The 19,031-nt window shown below is 38.8% G+C and overlaps 1 protein-coding gene across 7 annotated transcripts in view; it reads left to right on the top strand.

The window, feature by feature from the left end:
* The window catches only part of COL24A1 (collagen type XXIV alpha 1 chain), a 171,395-nt gene that overhangs the window by 129,593 nt on the left and 22,771 nt on the right, over window positions 1–19,031 (top strand). For 6 of the 7 annotated variants that reach the window (XR_010884897.1, XR_010884898.1, XM_067300976.1 and 3 more), the window contains 14 exons: window positions 168–221; window positions 455–508; window positions 1,869–1,922; window positions 2,534–2,641; window positions 5,383–5,436; window positions 6,012–6,119; window positions 7,242–7,295; window positions 8,089–8,142; window positions 9,431–9,487; window positions 11,250–11,303; window positions 11,919–11,972; window positions 12,078–12,131; window positions 15,101–15,154; window positions 16,913–17,020. Coding sequence is in view for 5 of the 7 variants with exons in the window: in XM_067300976.1 (XP_067157077.1) it covers window positions 168–221; window positions 455–508; window positions 1,869–1,922; window positions 2,534–2,641; window positions 5,383–5,436; window positions 6,012–6,119; window positions 7,242–7,295; window positions 8,089–8,142; window positions 9,431–9,487; window positions 11,250–11,303; window positions 11,919–11,972; window positions 12,078–12,131; window positions 15,101–15,154; window positions 16,913–17,020 (921 nt within the window). In the remaining 2 variants the exon portion in view is untranslated. The remainder of the gene's footprint in view (window positions 1–167; window positions 222–454; window positions 509–1,868; window positions 1,923–2,533; window positions 2,642–5,382; window positions 5,437–6,011; window positions 6,120–7,241; window positions 7,296–8,088; window positions 8,143–9,430; window positions 9,488–11,249; window positions 11,304–11,918; window positions 11,973–12,077; window positions 12,132–15,100; window positions 15,155–16,912; window positions 17,021–19,031) is intronic. The other variant, XM_067300977.1, reaches the window with a different exon arrangement.

Genomic DNA, 19,031 nt, shown 5'->3' on the forward strand with positions numbered 1-19,031 from the left:
GATCTCTAGTAAGACCAAAGAACTGTGTTGTCTTATTTTTATTTTTCAGACATGCAGCTTTCCTAGTGTCTCATGTAGCTTTTCTGCCTGTATTTTGGCTGTATTATTTGGAAGTTGCAAAATTGTTATTGGTGACCATGTATAATTGTACCTCTTGTACTGTGCAGGGACCTCCTGGTCCTGTGGGAGAACCTGGCCTACAGGGAGAACCAGGTGCAAAGGTAAATGTTGAAACTACTCTCTTTTGTGCTATATACATTTTCCAATTTCCATAAAAGTAAATCTGAGTACTTGGTAGTGATCTGATTCATTAGTCAAGTAAGTAGTGATACAGGAAATGAGTCCTTAAGAAATACTGTTATCATCATAACAACTGCATTATCTGTAAGCCCTATCACTGTTAGAAATATTGTTCCTTACAGTCAAATCATTTAATTTTCTTGTGATATTCCAGGGGGACACTGGAGCTGCTGGGAAGGCTGGAGAATCAGGTGATCAAGGTTTAAGGGTAAGCTGTGGATGTAAAACTTCTCCTGAAAAGGAAAGTATTCTAAGAATGTTTCAGAAATGCAGGTTAGAAAACTTTAATTTTTCAAAATAATTCAATAAGAAGTTATTTTCTTATACCTTTCAAAAAAGAACATTTGTAATATTTTAGCAGATTAAAAAGACTGTTGATTATAATACTGAAATATATCTAAGCTATCTCATGTCACTGAGAGACATGTGAACAAGTGGTTTGAACACAAAGCTAAATCCATGGGCATCTTGCCCAACTGTTAGGTGACAGCACAAAATAATGCTGTGTACAGTGTGTACAGATACCTGAGCTAGGTCAGGTAATGGGAACATTATAGTCTCAGCAGAGCAGAGTATCCCTCTGTGCCACTCACTAAGGCAGCTGATTTGCTTCTGGTGCTGCGGATAACTCATTCAGCACTCAATTTTACCAAGTGCTCATCACCATACTTATTCTTTCTGTGTCTTGTCTCCCTGATCTGTCCCAAATACTTGCCTACTTTTGAAGTTTTTAAAGTTCTAGTGACAGATTTTATCTGGGATGCTTTTAGAAGAGTATAGAGCATATCCTTTCAGACTTAAGCTTTACCGTATAGCTGCTCCCTTGTTCCTTTAGTTCCTTGCTGTCATATTCTCTTCCTGCCCGAAGTCTCCAGCAAGGTGGACTGCATGATTCTGCCTGTCCTTGGAGAAGACTGACTCCTGGTAGTGGTCCACAGTGGACACTTTGGTCTGCAATACCATGCTATTAGTATTGGGCAGCTGCTATTTGCTTCTTCACTATCTGCAGTCAAAAACTGCAGGTGGCCAGTGTCTTTGAAGAGCAAGTCCTGAGAAAAGCAAATATTCTGGTATCTAAATAGCATGGTGTGGTTACTGTTCATAAGTGATGAGTTTTTCATGGCCCTAAATTAAGTCATTAAATGTACCAATATAGTAGTTATCCACATGAAAGTTGAAGTTTCAGGAGACTATAGGTATATTTTTGAGTTTACTGTAATTACATGTTATACACTCTGAAACCAAGTGATCTCTGTGCTACTGTCCAAATATACAGCATTATATGGCTGTAGTATTGCCTCAGTTTTTCTAATGTTGATCGTCTTTTACGTTTTACTGCATTCCATATTCACAGGGCTGTGATGTTGTCACTGTAAATCAGTGAAAAATGAAGACAAATAAAATAAACTATCACAGCAGCATAGAAGTTGTCCAAAATTCAGAAAATCCAAAAGCATAATGAGTATGTGTAAAACCAAACAGGCCCGAGTTCTTCCAAGGCAACGCTTCTGTCTGGAGAAGTTTAAACAGAGGCAATAACTTCATTTTCAATTGCTCCTTTCTGTAAGGGTGAACCAGGACCTTCAGGAGAAGATGGTGTCCAAGGAAAAGATGGCCCAAAGGTACTTTCAGTTTTTGAAGCAAATGTAGAGCAGTCATTAGTTTAAGAACCCAAATCTGCGTTTTTCCCTCCGCATTTCACAAGCTCAACAGAGCACAGTTAAGTGCATATAGTTTCAACACAGGAGGCTCTAACAGGGGGTAGCCAGACTATTTGTGGGCTTTTCTGTGCCTTTTGGGCACATACCTACCTGTAAGAACTGCAGAGTTGTGCAACTTGAGAGAGCAAGCACAGGCTGGAGAACTGAGCTGGACAGTGGGTTCCCATGCTGCCCATCATGCTGGAGAGAGCAAGTCCAAGGCTGCCCTACTCCCTGCATTGAATCAAGGCCAGCCAGGGACTGCAGCAGGCACCAGGACAGGGTATGCCACAGAGTGGAGATGGCTAAGCCAAAATCTTGCTGTAGGAGAGACTGTACAAATCTGTAGGAGTGTACAAAATGAGATAGAAAGGACTTTATGCTAACCTGGAGCCTGATCCAAAACTGGAAACGTTTCCATCAGTTTTAGCTTTTTGTCTGACCTGGAGATCCAGCAAATTCCTGTGTAACAGTTTTTCTCAACAGTAAGTAATTCTATAGCATCTTGATAAAGCTTTTTTGATTTGTTTTAGGGAGACCCTGGAGACCAGGGACTTCTTGGAGAAGGTGGTGAAAAAGGAGAGATGGGAGTACCAGGAATTATAGGTCTGCCTGGTGAGCCTGGCATAATGGGCATTCCTGTAAGTGCTTCCAGGATGAACTGGATTTTCTACTATTTGTTTTTATTATTCTTCTTTTTTTAAATTTTGCTTACTTTTTTTTAATTTCTGTTTTTCTCTTGCAAATGGAGAGAGTCATTTTTAAATTAGCTTGCTCCTCCTTTCTATACTGTTCAGCTTTTCAGGGCTGGTAGAGAGAAAAGATTAATGGTCTCCCTATCTTAAGTCTTGGACCTCTTAGCAGATAGTGATTCCTTCTCACTTATCACCTGGGTGCGTACACCACACAACCTGGGGCCTCTCACTTCCTATCTCTCCTCGCCACATAACCTTCTGTCATTAGTCTCTATCCTTACCTTCATTTGCAGGCTGTCAGCAGTCTCAAAGTATTAAATCATTCTTTGAATTCTGAAAACACCCAAAGAAATTGGAAAGATACATATACTGCCATAATTTGTGCAGTAAGATCTTTCATTGTTTTGTATGTCTTTGCCTTCTCATGGTTTTGTTTAGTGTCTATATAGCTAGTGTTTAGTGGCTGTCTAGCTTTTAATTTAGATTAAAAGTTCCTCAGGGCAAAGAAGTGCCATTCTGAGAAACTTTGTAAATGATGAAGGTTTAGACCTTAGAGCATACATGATTTGGATCCAATCTAAGATTTTGTGTTATTACTACACATTTGTGTTTTATGTTATTACCACATACCTGTTTAGCTGTCGGTCCTTTTAATAAAAATTAATAACAAAAGGAAAATTTAAACAGCACATATAGAAAAAGTGATATTCTGAACATTGAGGTTTCTATATCTACAAAACAATTGCAGCACAGACACCCACAGCACAGGATTTCTTAAAGTGTTAGTTTGGTTTATAGGGCCCTTCCTGGTCAGGAGTACAAAGCAGGTCAAAAGTAACTTAAAGCCAATATCCCATGATAGGTATTGGATAATCCAAATGAAACCTGTTGCTGATTCCTGGTCCCTGGCTATCAGAGGACTGCCTGCTTTTCCTAACAGTGGTCTTTCTACCCTCCTACAAAGGTGTTGTAAAGACAGTGTTAGGAGAGGCTGTCCATCTCGGCCTGTAACAGACTTCCAGTAATTAGGGCCTATCATGCTGGGCAACGTTACTTCAGCTGATAATTCTGTGCTGTGGTGTAAGGCCATGTCCTTGGTGGACCCTCTCTTCTTACCTTGTCATTCCCCTGTGATGAGGCATATACTGTAAAAAGTAAGGAGAAAGGAAGAATTTAATATTGTTCTTAAAAGACACCTATTCTTTAACTTCATTTTGGTGCCTCTATGAAAGGAGTTAAATAAACATATTCTGAGAACACCAGTTGTGCTAGATAACTGAAAGAGAGGTTGCAGATGGAGAGAGATGGCAGCACGCATGCACAGGTCAAACAGTAAATGAGCATTGGGGTCCACAGTTGACATTGTTACATCAGTTAGATTATTTGTTCTGGCATCAAGCCTAGCACCTAAAATCTGTCTATAAAATCTATTTTTCTGAAGTTTTATCACACTCACTCAGTTACAGTGTGTGCTAAGAAACAATTTTAGCTTCTGATATAATAATATCAGCCTGACATTTTTTTTGATTGTATGGCAATTCTGAAGAAGCTGACATGTTTCGTACATTGAAATTGTCATAAAACAGCTCAGCCTTATCATATCTGTAATGTATGTAATTATGCTTTAGTAGAGTAAACAACATGATTAGAGCTGCTGTGGCTGAGCGAGAGGGGCCGGTGTGGTGGTTCGATGTTTGTGAAGACGTGGTTAGTGGGGCACTTCTCACGTTTCTGTTCCACACGTCCCAGAGGCGGCTGCAGAGCTGCCTCTCTTCCCTGCTCATCCTCCCTGCTTATCCTCCCCAGCATCTGGGAGCGTTCAGATCACGCTTTTGGTTTGATGTCGTTCTTAGGGATTCAGTTAGATCATGGCATCCCAGTCTGAATGAGGAAATTACTTTTCTATAATCGATAGTTTGGAGGTTTTACTGGGATTGAGAAGAATATTATCTTTTCCCTAAACAGAAGAGGCTTACAGAGCAACAGAGGGACTTTACAAATCAGTTTAAACTATATTTATTCTGGCTAATCATCACAACAGCTCCAAAAAGCAAGGTATATCTGTCTTTCCCCCAAACTGAAGCTGAATTACCTCCTTGCTTTCAGAGGGCTTTTGAGTAAATTGAAACTGGTGAGCCCTGAAGGCACCCATGCCTTTGGGAGAGGCAGTCTGTGAAGCGGCCTGAGGGCAGCAGGGCTGTGCCCCGCAGCATCCCCTCAGCTGTGGGCCGCACACCCAAATGCCCGGTCACCGGGGGGCTGGGCACCAGCACTTACCGATTTAGGCCTCTCCTCTGCAATGAATTGTGTCAGGGCCCTGCTCTTCACACATGACACCTCAAGGCAGTCTTAGTTTTCCGCTTGCTGCGTATCAGATTCTCTAAGTCCAGAAGCAATTCTGGACTTTTCTCTCTGGACAAGATTTATGTTTTTTTCCCCTGTTTTCAGTGCATTTCCACTAGTTTGATAAGTAATAAGTTGATAAGTAATACCTGATACTTGCCCACCTTTTTCTGCTGTAACTTGAAACAGTCCTACTAACTTACAGTCACAGCTAATGAAATTTTTTCTGCCCAACTCTCTGCATTACTAAGTTCTGCTCAGGTTGTGCAATTTGAAGCACAGTTTAAACATGTTCCAGGACCTTTTCCAATCATTTGTTTTTTCTCTTCCTAATAAACGTACAGGGTCCTGAAGGAATACTGGGAAATCCAGGTCAGAGAGGTCGTCTAGGGAAGAAGGTAGTGTTTTTCATTTTCCCCCGTTCCTTTCCTTTTATCTGAGGCTTGAATTTACATTACAAAATAATTCTAGTCAATCCCTTGACACTGATGAATGCCAGTCAGTGCCCTAAAAGACATCAGGAGACTTTATGTTATATATGTTGATAGTTTCATGCTGCAGTCTAATCATAAAATGCACCAAGTCTGTCCCTGTTTTATGTCACACTTCAAGACAATTTTTTTTTCTAGCTAGCCATAGCAATTGGAATTGTCATGGTTCAGCAGTCAAGAACATTTGGGACCTGAGAAAATTTAAATTTGGATCAGGATGTGATTTTGCAACTCAGAACAGTTTCTGCTGCTATCTAAAAGTGTTAAGCTTGGCTAAAACCAAAAATAAATAGAGCAGCTTTAGCACAGTTTTCTTCACTGCAGAGTTCTAGGTGCAGACATGCTAAGAACTACAATAAATGATGTATGTAAATGTAATACTCTTAATAAATAATGCTGTTAACACAGTTTGGTTAGGGATAAACCACATTTGAAGAATTTATATCAGTCTCTTACTATTTTTAATACAATAACACCAACAGGGGGAAAAGGGACAGCTTGGCCCCCCTGGAGAAATTGGACCTGCTGGTGACTTTGGCCAACCTGGAAAAACTGGTCCTAAAGGTGCAAGAGGAACTCGAGGTCCTTTGGTTCGTATAAATTATGCTTATTTAAGAGCTCACATATTTATGGTTCAGCAGCGTTGTGTCTCTCCATGGAAAGAGGCAGGTCACAGCTGTAGCATGTACAAATATTTCTCTGAGGCAGCTGGAGATGCAGGCAATGTTTAAACTGTAGGATCTAGGAGTCCTTCCCAACCCCTGGGTCCAGGTGCATGCCCTGGCCCCTTCCTTGTCAGAATGAGACCCATCCACCTCCCCAGACAGAAACCTGGGCATGAGGGCCTTCAGGGAATCATCTCATGCTCCAGTCAGGTCCCAGATCTGGAAATCAAAGATGCAGGATGCAGGCTGACACGTGCCTGCAGTCCAGATATAATCCCATTGATCCGACTATTTCTTAAAACTGTCTCGTTTGAGAAGCAGAAAAGATGTGTTTTGCTGTCACATGAAGTAAGCCTTAGTCATGGCTGAAGCAAAGCATTTCAGATAAAGACTGCTGGGGGAGCACTGAATGGGCCTGATCCAGAGTTAACAGAATCGAGTGTGTTTCCGTTACCTTTAGGAACTCCATGCAAAGCCCCTCTCGTCACAGACTCCCTGAGCTCGCTTCAGCCATGTGATAGCAGAGACGCAGGCATGTGCAGCCTCCACACCAGTGAGGTGACATGCCTGTCTTGCCACTCCAGGGCCCAGTCCTGCAGCCACCAAATGCAGCACCATATCCCTGCATACGTGAAGTGCATAAGTAAAGTAGCTACCATTAGGTATTTTCAAGTAGTATTTTCAAGTAGGAGGGCTCACACCCAACTACCTAAGGTGAGCAGCACCCTCAGCTTCTCTCGGCGTACTTAATGTTTATAAACAGAGTTCCTCAGCACCTCTGAAAGTTCAGATATTTTCCTCTTTGATCATAATTATGCACTGGGGTTATAAAGTTAGGACTGAAAATTTTGACCATCCATTCTACAGAACAAGGAAAAAGACCAGTATTCTTTACCAAATAAAGGTGGAAACAAAGAATTAATTTGCAGTTCTAAAATCTCAGTGTTTCTCAGGATTTTTTTTAACTGATGACTTTATAAAATATGCATTGTTGGAAAATTTTAAAAGGGAAGTCATTTTTCTGTCACTGATTATTGCATTTAACAGGGACATCTAGGAGTAATGGGACCTGAAGGAGAGACAGGAATTCCAGGTTATGGGGTGAGTTTTTTACTGAATTCATGTACACACACATCCCGAAGTAATTCTGTAGTACTCTAAATAACTTTGTATATCATGGGAGGTCTATTGTATTCAGAATACACATTTATCTTAAAGAGTGTCAGGAATTCACATATATTTATGTGATACCTAATTGCCTACTCAGAAGTGTTAGACTTGGTCAACAGTGACTGTTTCATGTGAGTTCACTAGCAGTTGTTTTTTGCCTCAAATTTGAAACTCTTATTTGTCCAATGCTTCCCACTATTTATTAAGAAAAGTTCCCATAAAACTACCACAAACAGTCATTAAAAAGAGAATTCAGCAAACAACCTCTGCTAACTGCTTGGCCAGAGAGTTTCCCTTTCAGTAACAGAACTATCAGCTCACTGATTGAATGAGGATAGTTTAAGGACATAAAGATATTGTGGCTTTTATTGAAAAATAATTCTTGTTCTCTGATGACCATCATAGATGAATGGAGTCCTACTCTTACGGACTGGGCTGCCACATCTTTATTCCAAAGAGGAACTTCTGTCTGAGGCCCTAAATTTGCCTCACCTGCATCTAGCCCTGCTGAGACCTTTGGTTTTCCTGTGTGCACAGGGCTCTTCCTATATTCAAAAAGTTTTCTGGCTGGGTCCATTAATTCTATGGCATATCACTATTTAACATTATTAGGAAGCAGCAAAAAAACAAAAGTAACAAGCAGACACCTGAAAAGAGGCTTGAAATTATTTTGTTAATTAATTAATTGTTTTGAAATTAATTGCTGTTTTGTTTGCTTCTTCAGGGTCACGAGGGTCCTCCAGGGCCCCCAGGACCCCCAGGACCCAAAGGAGAGAAGGTATGGGGATGAATTATGCTTTCTTACAGTTCTAGTAATCATAAAGGGATGGAATGCTACTTCATGTTCACTGTTTTCCACAGCATGTAGCAAAAGCCACTGTTTCAACATTTATTGATATTGTGAGAGAATATGAAATATAAGCCTGTGGAAACAGATCGTTAGGAGGCAAAGTTCTGAATTATAGAGTTGAAATGTTTTATGTTTTAAACACAAAATACCCATTGTAAAAACACGTTGTATCCTACCAGGTAGCACCACTGACCTTGGTAGGGCTGCTGGCAGAAATAAGCAATGTGGAACCATTCGCTTAACTTTAAGCCTGCGAGTATTCCCATGCGTCTTGCTGAAAGTCCAACTGTGGTGGATAGAAGTCTATGCTTAACATGAACTGTTTGCAGGATGTTGCCCCAATGCTGCTATTTTTGTGTCAAATTCACTATTATTCTTTCAAGGCCCAAATCTTGCAAACAGATTTGTATGCCTACTGAAGTCTGTGCGGCCCCAAGCAGGTACAGGGATCCATTCATGAAGATCAATTTATTGGATCTGCACCTGACAGAGAAACATACTCTTATATTAGGGCCAGATTTGCAATGAAGACTGAAAATAGGCAACTAGTGGGGATTTTATAAATAACTTCTGAGGCAATTTTCAGAAACAATAATTGAACACTAAATTGATGGGAGCTAGAGGTCCAGCTTGCTTAATCACTTCTGAAAAAGATATCTGATGCATTTTTGAAAACCTTAATCATTTTTTAAAATGTGAGTATCTTTCTTTACATTAAATATATTGGTAAATATCATCTGGAATAGATAACTTTTTTGTCTATTACCTTGGATGGTGTTTTTTCATATTTAAAATTAAATAAAGAATGGTCCCATTCAGGCTGGTGGCTGGAGTCTTCTGTACGTTTGTTTGTCTATAAGGAGTATATTTCTTAAGACAATGGAAGAAATTTTATTTTTTCCTCTTGTTAAATACCCTGTTTCTCCTTTTTTCCATTAAATAAAAAAAAATTACATTGACATTTTATCAAACACTTGTTTTATAGTTGCCTTCGAGAACAGAGCATATATTTAATTTTTTAGTCCTAAATTTGTTTCTTAGAAGGATTGTACGTGTTAAAAAGGAGTTTTCGCTGTATTAAAGCTGTAAGCATCATGCTCACTACTACCAACTACGCAATATGCTCTGTGGGTGTATTATCAACATCAGAACATATATGCTTTGCAGGCAATGTTGAATTTTCAAGCAAATGTTTTAATACTTGTCTTTATTTTAGGGTTATCCAGGTGAAGACAATACAGTTTTTGGACCACCTGGGCCCATAGGTGAACCAGTAGGTCTTTCTTTCTCAAAAAAATTATATTAGTGCCTCAAGACAAGAGACAATGCAGGCTGTTTCTGAAACTTATACCACTGTCTCAGGAGTCGGTACCCACTTGTACAAAAATGTAGAACAAGGGTCCTTAATCAGTAATACCTCTCTGAAAAATGCATGGTCATGTGCTCCTTCCTGCTTAAGAGTATGTGCCCTGTGTTTCATTACACTAATGCCATTAATCTGTGTTTTAGAGCAGCACAACTCAGAATAGAATTTTACCGTCTGTGTTTATCCTGAATTGTACCTAATTGCTTTACTAACCAGAAGTATGTTTTGACTTCTTTCATTATCACTGCAAAGCTAATTTAGCTTCAAGAGAAGGAGCTGCATTTTGTGACCATTTGTTTGCTAATTTATATGTGGTGTATTTCTCAGCAGCAATTAGGAACATGTCCAAAAAAATGAATGCCATCTCAAAATCTTACTAAAAATGGTTCTTATTCAGGCTTTGATTGTGCCAGAAGTAATGCTTGTACAGCCTACTTTTCTTCAGACTGCCCTTAATTTTAATACCTCATCTCCCCATAAAGCAGGATTATAAGACTCTGAGGCAACCAAAGACAGAGTCTGGGCCACATTCTTAACTTCCTTGTGGAAATGCATGAGAGAAGAGAATTCAGCTACTTCTGTCGTAGCTGGGCTGGCTCTGCCCCACTGATTGAGCAAGCGTTGCAAGCAGGGCCTTTCCATCTTGTGGATTCCATATAGGAAACATGCCACGAGGCTGCAGAAACCTTGGAGAGTATAGGAGCAGTTGGATAATAGCATCTACTGATGGATATGCAATAGATATAGCTAATCTATTCATTTGTGAACTAAGAAGATAGACTGCAGTTAGTGATCCCTGGCCAGTTTTTCATGATGAGTTTTTACTTCAGAAAAGAGGCAATTCCTTATTAATTATTCTGTCTAAGGAGAGAGAGGCTGGATGTCTGCTGGCAAGCCTTGTCCATCCTTACTTTCTATGGGCATGATTCCCTGCCCCATCATTTTCTTTGTGACTGAGATTTTGTCCATTTGCTGCAATGAGAGTTAAAATTCCCAGGAGAAATATCATTTCTCATGGAATTGGAGTAAAGAGCTTTCCCTGAAGTAGAGCCAGTAGGTGTCTGACTGCAGCAGGAACAGCTGCAAGACTCACAAGAATCACACCACTCCCTCAGCTCCTGCACAGATCTCATGCCTGATGCCTCCCAGGCAGGCGTGCTGAGGGAATGAGAATGCCTTTTCATTAGAAGAAACTTCAAAATTAAAGCAGCTTCTGGGTATAGCTAGTCATTTCAAAAAAAAGAAGTTCATTTTCCATATGTTCCCTTATAGAAATCATGAGAGAGTATTCCTCTTGTGCCTTCAAAACAAAGTCTCTTCATTTATTCATGGAGATTTTTAATTCTGTTCTCATATGTAAGAACATAAACTTGGAGAAGTTCTACTGAGGTCAATACTCTTATTTAATTTATGGCCATGTAAAATCTATCTTTTAGCCTCTGGTCTGCAGTTACAAAATATTTTAGACAGTGTCTCATGTCTGACTGTAATACATTTTGTTTAGAAATAATTCATGTTTACTCTTTTAGACAAGCTAACTTTAATATTTTTAATCCTTGGTTCAGGCTGGATGGTCAGTCTGTTTTGAGAGAAATCCCAGCTTTCTGTCTTCACTACACTGCAGCGGTATGTTCAGCTGCTAAATTGTGCTCTTTGGTTTTCTCTGCAGGGTCCTAATGGTGAACGTGGAGATAGGGGAGAACCTGGTGATGAGGGCTACAAGGTAATTACCTCTTGCTTTTCACTTCTTTTTATTTGAATGTGTTGTATAATGAACCAGAAGTATTGGGTGTTCTCTCAAAAGTGTGCACAGAGATGTACCTGCTGGTACACCAAACTGATCAATTAATGTTTTTCTTTGAAATGTAAGCACTATGGTTTTGTAGATCTCATCCCAACAATTATTCATTATCCTACACAGTCTTTAAGCAAAAATAAATGGGTGACAACTTCATTCTAATTACTGATGGTGTTTATTTGCTGCAATACAAAAGACACAGTCCGTGATGCAAAGTTTCCTGTTTAAGTTACATAGGCAGTAGAGATCAGGCATGGTAATAAATCAATGAACCAAATATGATCTGTGCTCACAGTAGTGCTGAAATGTTTAAACAATATATAATTCGCTCTTGCAGTAAGTTTTGAGTAGGGAATTGAAAGAAGAAAGGCTACCCAAAGTCTGATCTCAGGAGAGCTGAGCATCCTTTATACAGTTTGTCATGGGAGCTGCGGCCACTCAGCCCCTCCCAAGATGGGCCTCAGAAGGAAATTTGTAGCTCATCAAGCTTGACATCCTGAGTTATCTGTATTGCAATATGTTATATTTTCCGCTTCCCAGGGTCATATAGGTCTTCCAGGGCTTAGAGGACCAATTGGACAGCAGGGGCCTCCAGTAAGTGTTTCAAACAGTCAGGATTCTCTATTGGCTGTTGAAAATTCATTTTTGTTTTCATTCAAATGATTTTTTAAATGTATTTAATGTTTGTTATTTGCAAAGGGAGAACCAGGTGAAATGGGGAAACAAGGACCAAAAGGAGAAAGAGGTTCAGAAGTAAGTAGAAAAAATAAGGAAAATCTGCACTGAATTTGAATTTGTATGTTTTTGTATGTTCAACCTTTACTTTCCTTAGAAAATAAGAAAGCATAGTGTGTGAACCATAAGGCTTCTTTTGAGAATGAAGCATAATTTCTGACTGATGTTCTGAAAGATGATGTGGTATTTGCCTTTATATTCTAGTGTGACAGGAAGGTTAGGGCTCTCTGACACTTCTCATGTCCTACATTACATTAAGTCTTTAAGAACTTGAACTAGCACACTTGAGTTGAATCCTGCTTAAATCTGTGTCATTGTCTTCCACTATGATTTGATGCCCTAGATAGATTTGCTGCAGTATGTTTTTTAAGTTCTAAGAAATCTCTGGGCTTGCTGGACTCCTCTTCAGCAAAAATATCTAGGTTTCAAATCAGGTCAAATCTAGATTCCACCTGTTTCATAGGTTTAGGCTGAATTTGGGCTAATTACTTAACAGGAGGCTCTTTTTGCTGTATTTACTATTTCAAGTCCATAAGAGCTTATAATGGATATTCAGCAAGGGCTAAGCAATACTTTCAAGTCCCCCAGTCTGAGGTGGAGACAGTGTAATGCCTAGTGCTCTCCGGAGCTCCAGCAGTGTTTGTGATCGCTTCCAGGAGGGCACAGGCATTACGGCTGGTGTCAGCCACCTACACACGGATCATGCTGCATTCCCTCTCAGACAGGCACAGTTTGATGCATCTTAGATGCCTGTGTGGCATCTCAGCATTTATATGACATTATCCATTGCTGACATCTTGCTTTTCCCTGGAAAGAATCAGATCTCAGACTCAAATTCTGTTTGGAAATGGTCAGGCTATTTTTTCCCAAATATTAAGCTTATAGGAAATTTTTGATAAATTGCCTGTAAATGACTGTCAGAGCACCTTGGAAGTTGTTCTGGGTTTTGCTGTTATATAAGGTTGAAGCTCAGTGTTTGGGTTTTCTTTTCATACCTCTAGGAAGAATAAAAATATAAACAGAAAATTAGGAGAAATACATAATGATCTTAGATAGCAAATACATGTTATTTGATGAGCAGGTGGTTTTACCTTACAGTGATATAAAGCATTAAGAAAGGCTCTTTTGGAAACATTTGAGTGATATTCAGTTACACCCTTAACTAGGATTCCTGGTGGTAAATTAGCTCCAGAAAGTGCCCAGGATTCTACTGCTCTGATCTGTAAATGAAAACTCCCAGTACTGTGCTGCACTGAATTTTCCATGGGCCTGGAAATACAGAATTTACTACAGAATAATAGAAGAATAATGACAGAGCAAGTCATAAAAAAAAAAGATCAAAAAGCGAATCTTTTCCTTTAGAAATAACAGTTCATCTTGATGGTGTGTTGAAATATATTAGTTTTAGCATTTTTTTCTGAGAAGTTCCACAAAGCAACTCTGTTACAATTTCAATTTTTTCTGGGTAAATATGAGAATCTATGGTAGATTAGGAATGGGGAGCAATAGGAAGGAAATACCATGTGGAGACATTGTCAGCATGTACGCTCACCATGCGCTCAGATATATTGCCTTTGACAAACTGCTCATAGCACAGAATAAAATCAGCCACTCCTCTGCCCTCCCCATGGAGAAGATTTTCTGTCTGTTGCAAATGACTCTCAGATTAAAAATGTCAGTTACCAATATGGAATCAGCATTCAGCCTGGAGCAAACCATAACAGTCTAAAGCTTTATGAAAAAAAGTTAATAGTAGAAACACAGTCACACAGGCTTTACTCCAGCGGGATGGTTGGTGGTGCATAACAAACCTTACAGAGCTGATCCTGTTAACTGCAGTGCTGAGTTGCCTGGGTTTGTTTTATATGCCCTCTGAAATTTTAATGGAAACAGTATAAATTTCCTTGAATATGTAAGTTTCAGTTTTGATTGGCAAAGTTTTTGTATAACTTTATTACCAAAAAGGCATTAAATTAAGTAATAGAACAGAATTTTCCTGATTTTATTTTATATATATAAATATAGAGATATTATATATATATATATAAAACAAAAGATTTACACTTACAAAGATCTTTAGGTTTTTCACTTTATTGCATGATATGTAATTTTAGCTTATTGCAGCATAGTAATTCTCTAACTTTTGCTTTGAGAACAGTATTAAAAATAATTAGTACAGAAAAGCTAGGAAGTACTTTTTTACTTGATCATGCTAACAATTATTATTCTTGTCCCTGCTGTCTACGTGGTTGTATCCTTGAGAGGTAGAATATAATTCCTGTCCACATTGTGATTTATGAATGCTTTCTAAAGTTAGTGAAATGTTCTAGATTTTTTCATTCCATGAAAAATATCTTATAAACAAAATTCTCTGAAGTGCTTTTGATCCATTCCGAGCTTTTCTTTGTTGGTACTTGGCCTCCTGTGTCACTAAGTTACTTACGAGAGTATTATCTGCTATCAATACCATTCAGTTGTCCATAACTACAGATTTTTAGCTCAAACAAGCCAAAAAAGGCTGTTTTAAAGCAAATTTTATCTTTCATGTGCATTATAGATAAAAAAAGAACATTCCCTTCTATGACAGTCTCGTTTTCTAGTACCTTCTTCCGCACACATTCATTACATCTACATTGCTTACTTTTCATGATTTTCATTTTTAAAAGATATGGAAAGTGTTGTAGAAGTGTCTTCCTTACAAAGATGTGGCTGATAGAGCTGAAATTGTCAGATCTGCAGCAAATAACTTTTTATGCTAGTTGTTGTTGAAAATTATCTGAAAGCTACAAATTGTCCATTCAGGAACGGGAAAATGTATACAAGTCTACTACAAAAAGTACACACTTCTAGAAAAAGTTTTTGCTGTCTCCTGAAATGGAAATGATCTGATCCAAAGCCAGGCAAAGTGAGCATTCATCTAGAGGGGAGCAATTCTCAGGGGATTGAATTAATGACATTTGTCAATTCGCAATATTTATAACTTCTAGGGACCCACAGGGAAGAAAGGAGCTATGGGTGAGGCAGGCAAACCTGGAATTCCTGTAAGTAACAAAATCCTACAATTTATCTTCTGTTTATAAATCAAAGAAAATAAGAATCAATAAAATCAAATTTGAGCTATGCTGATGGTACCAGAAGGTCTTATGTATGCTGTGGACATTTTTCATTGTTCCAGTAAAGTTGATATAGGTTGAATTTATGTTCACTCAAAAGAACATTTTTATTATCTACATGTAAAGGAACCCTTGTGAAAATAAGCAATTTTTGAAACTATGTTAAATGATATCAAACTATACTCAGTTGCTCAGAACATGGAAAAGAAATACAGCTGCTATATGTATAACCAGGTGCTCCCCACTTGTCAGGTTACATAATCAGATCATTTGTCTGTGCAGCTCTTTGTGCATGCAGAAGTTGTCATGTCACACTGCCCTGAGCCAAACTACTGTTCGCTCCCGGCTCCCATCAGTTCTTTGAACAGCTGCAGCCTGCAGAAGCCGGGATCCATGTGTCCGTGACTGATACGGCTTACAGACCCCCTGAGCTTTACTTCTTTCTCTCACTTGCCCTGACCTTGCTCCTGCTTTGGTTACTCTAGAGAAGCCAGCTTGCATCCCGGTCTCCTTGAGGGAGAAGCAGGAGTGGGAAGCAGTATGTGTTCTGTAAACATAACCAAAAAAGAAATTCATCAAGGCTATTTTAGTCCTCTAATAAATAATACCACACAAGTACATATTATAAATAACTTTTACTACCTCACATCAAAACATTGCTGGTAACCAGAGAAATACAGCTGCTTTGCAGAGCTTGTACCTTCTGGACAGAGTGGAAGAACGGCCTTCTGAGGACAAGCAAACTGTGTGCCTTTTGTAAATGTTTGGCTCTCCCCTCTGGAGGCCTGGAGGGAGAGCATCAGTTCTGCAGAACGGAGGAAAAGGCAGAAAGGAAAGACATATGGGGAAGTGAGGAGGACAAGACAGTAAAAGTGGAACTTAAGGAAATCTCAAAGCACATCCCAAGTGCAAGATTGTTCAGGAGCTAGAAGTTAGAAATGAGACTAGGATGACACATGTTATATTCTGTATGGCTGTTGTTAAATATACTATTTTGAAAGACATTTTCTGTAGTTAGAGAGCATATTTATATTTCTGAGAAATGCATTCATTCATGCATTGCAGAATTCCAAGCCCCATAAGGTAGTATATGTCAGCCTACAGGAAAATGGATTGTAAAGACAAATTCACTGATCCTTTGGTGGAAGTGATCTGAGACCTTTCAGTGCAAGTATAGCAATGGTTAGCACAAACTTATCTAATCAGATGTTTGTGCGTATTTTTGATATATGCAAATATAAACAGTATAAATTTTCAATTGGAGAATATAGAGTATCTAGTAAGATAAAGGCTGAGAAAGCATATGATTGTTCTTCATGAATGGATAAAGAAACAAACTTTCTTTATCAGGTTTCCTTGCTTCAGTATAAGAATGAGGACTCCAACCCATCTACCAGGCCTGGCACGCAGAGGGGTCAGCCCCACAGCCAGGCCTGGCACGCAGAGGGGTCAGCCTCCTGCTTTCAGACAGATTTCTTCAGATCCAACAGCACAGCAAGTCTAAGGTTAAGCAATAGCATTTTAAACTGAACATCCGAACTCAGAGCTCCCTCTGTGAGTATTCATCTGGGTCACTGGATCTGTTATTATGTAGGGTTTAGGAAATACTGTGATTGAAATCTCATTCTGTGACAGTGGAAGTGAAGAGAGTCAACAGTTTTGCATTTTGTTTGCATTTGTTTCAAGGGAAAACCAGGGCCAATAGGGCAAAAAGGAGCAATTGGGTACCCTGGAGCAGAAGGCATTCCTGGGAACCCTGGAAAACCTGGGCTGCCAGGGAAGCCTGGCCATAAGGTAAGTTGCCTTCCACATAGTCCCTCATTATATCCTTATGCATTACAAATTTTCTAAGGTTAGAGTGTTTAAAAAGGAAGGGGCCATTCTCAGTTCCTTCAGCATCTTGAAAATTTGACCAATTCTTTGTTTTCTTTCTCTTTTGCTGCTGATATTCTGGATAGGATGTAAAATTAACATAAAGAAAGAGTGCTGTCAGGAGAACTATTTTATTAGCATATGTCGCTAGTAATAAGTACAGCAGAACAAAAATGTTATCCTGCTGTGAGAAGACTTCACAATTCTGTTCCTCAACGTGAGTCACAGACTCCAGCTGATCTTGTCACCTCTCTGTTGGTCAGGTTCTGAGATCATCCCACATTTTCCTTTTTCTCTTTGAATTTGTAGCCTGTGTCCATGTACCTAGGCAACTATGAAGCTTCATCCAAAAGCGGTGAAAAAGAGTATGAGGTATTTGGGATAGTGCAGAGGAGCTGGGAACCTTCCTGGTACCAGATTTTTCATCTGTACTTTGCCATGAGCAGAGGGTAGCTACCTACCTGCTTCCTCTTTCGGGGATGGTGAGACAGCTCTGCATTCATTCACCCCAGAGAGAAGGGAGAAAGTTCCTTTAGTAATTTTCGTTATCAGAAATCTGACTGCATTGATTTCATCTGTATTATTTCTCAGTAGTTTTAGTTAGACGGACCAATAATTTTTATATGTCAAGTTAAATTTTATGGGAGGAATTAATCAAGGTGCTGAATGAGGCACTGTTACATGTGCAGATTTGCATATCTGGTTGAACAAAGAGAAGACTGAGGAAGTTGCCCATAGGGGGCAAGTGTGCCTTATTTGAGCCACTAAAGCTTCAGATGATGTCTTACTGAACTTCATTCAAGTATTTAAAATTCTTCAGAGTTTGATTTAGGAGTATCACCCCAAAAAACATTTACATTTTGGCTTTTCCATTCAAAATGTCATCTTTCTTCTCTTAAAAATTACTCTATTGCTCTGTATTAACAATAGATAGTAGCATTATAATTTGTAATGCGGAGAGACTTTTAAGTGATTTTTCCACAATGGATAAAAGAACAGAACACTGGCCACATAAGCTTGTCTGTCCATCAGGCTATAAGTCACAGTACCATATTCAAAAGCCCTGGAAATAACATTTAATATAAAAATCACATTTCGTATAATTTTTATTTCTATGAATGCTTAAGGGAATGGCGTATGAAAAGAAGAAAATATATATACACACACACACACACGTATGTATGTATGTATATAGATATTCCATTCTTTCTACTAAATGACATCACAGAAACACTCGTTATCAATGGGGCAAATTTCCATTTTGATTTTTTAACATGCTAGTTGGCTTAACTCCATGCACTCAGTTATATGTTTTTTCATTAAAAATTTTTTCTGTCTGATGTTATGGTACATTTTCATAACAAACGTTCTGATCTTTCTTGATGTAGCAAAGTTATTTTTTATGAATCCCTTCAGAGCATACACAGTCATACTAATATTATTAGTATGTCTGGTATTTATAAATAGGCATGCTGAATTTTGAATGTTTTTGAAGGAAGGTAATACCATTTCATTTTTTGATATGGACTAGCTTCTTCTTGACAAATGGATGCTTTGAATCTGAACAGTATTTTCAGCCCATCTGTAGTGAATTAATTTAGCATCTTGTTTTCATCAGAATGAGCTCCTTATTGTAAGCTCAGAGTCTTCAGATTTGTAACTAAAAGGGAATCAACACAGATTTGCAAAGATCACACACCTCTCATCCAAGAAAGATCTCAGGGAGTCATTTTCTATACTTAACGCAGATTAATGCTTTATTCCTGCATATTTCAAAATAGAATTAGAAAAGAATTAAATAGGGATCAGTGCTAAGGGCTGTTGATCTGAACATGCAAATTTTCAGGTGTGGGAGAAGTTTCAGGTCTCTCATAAACTATCTTGTATGATTCCCATTATTCTGATGGAAGGTAAAAGCAGTTCTTGGTATGCC

The sequence above is a fragment of the Apteryx mantelli genome, chromosome 8, assembly GCF_036417845.1.
Source record: "Apteryx mantelli isolate bAptMan1 chromosome 8, bAptMan1.hap1, whole genome shotgun sequence".
Taxonomy (NCBI): Eukaryota; Metazoa; Chordata; class Aves; order Apterygiformes; family Apterygidae; genus Apteryx; species Apteryx mantelli.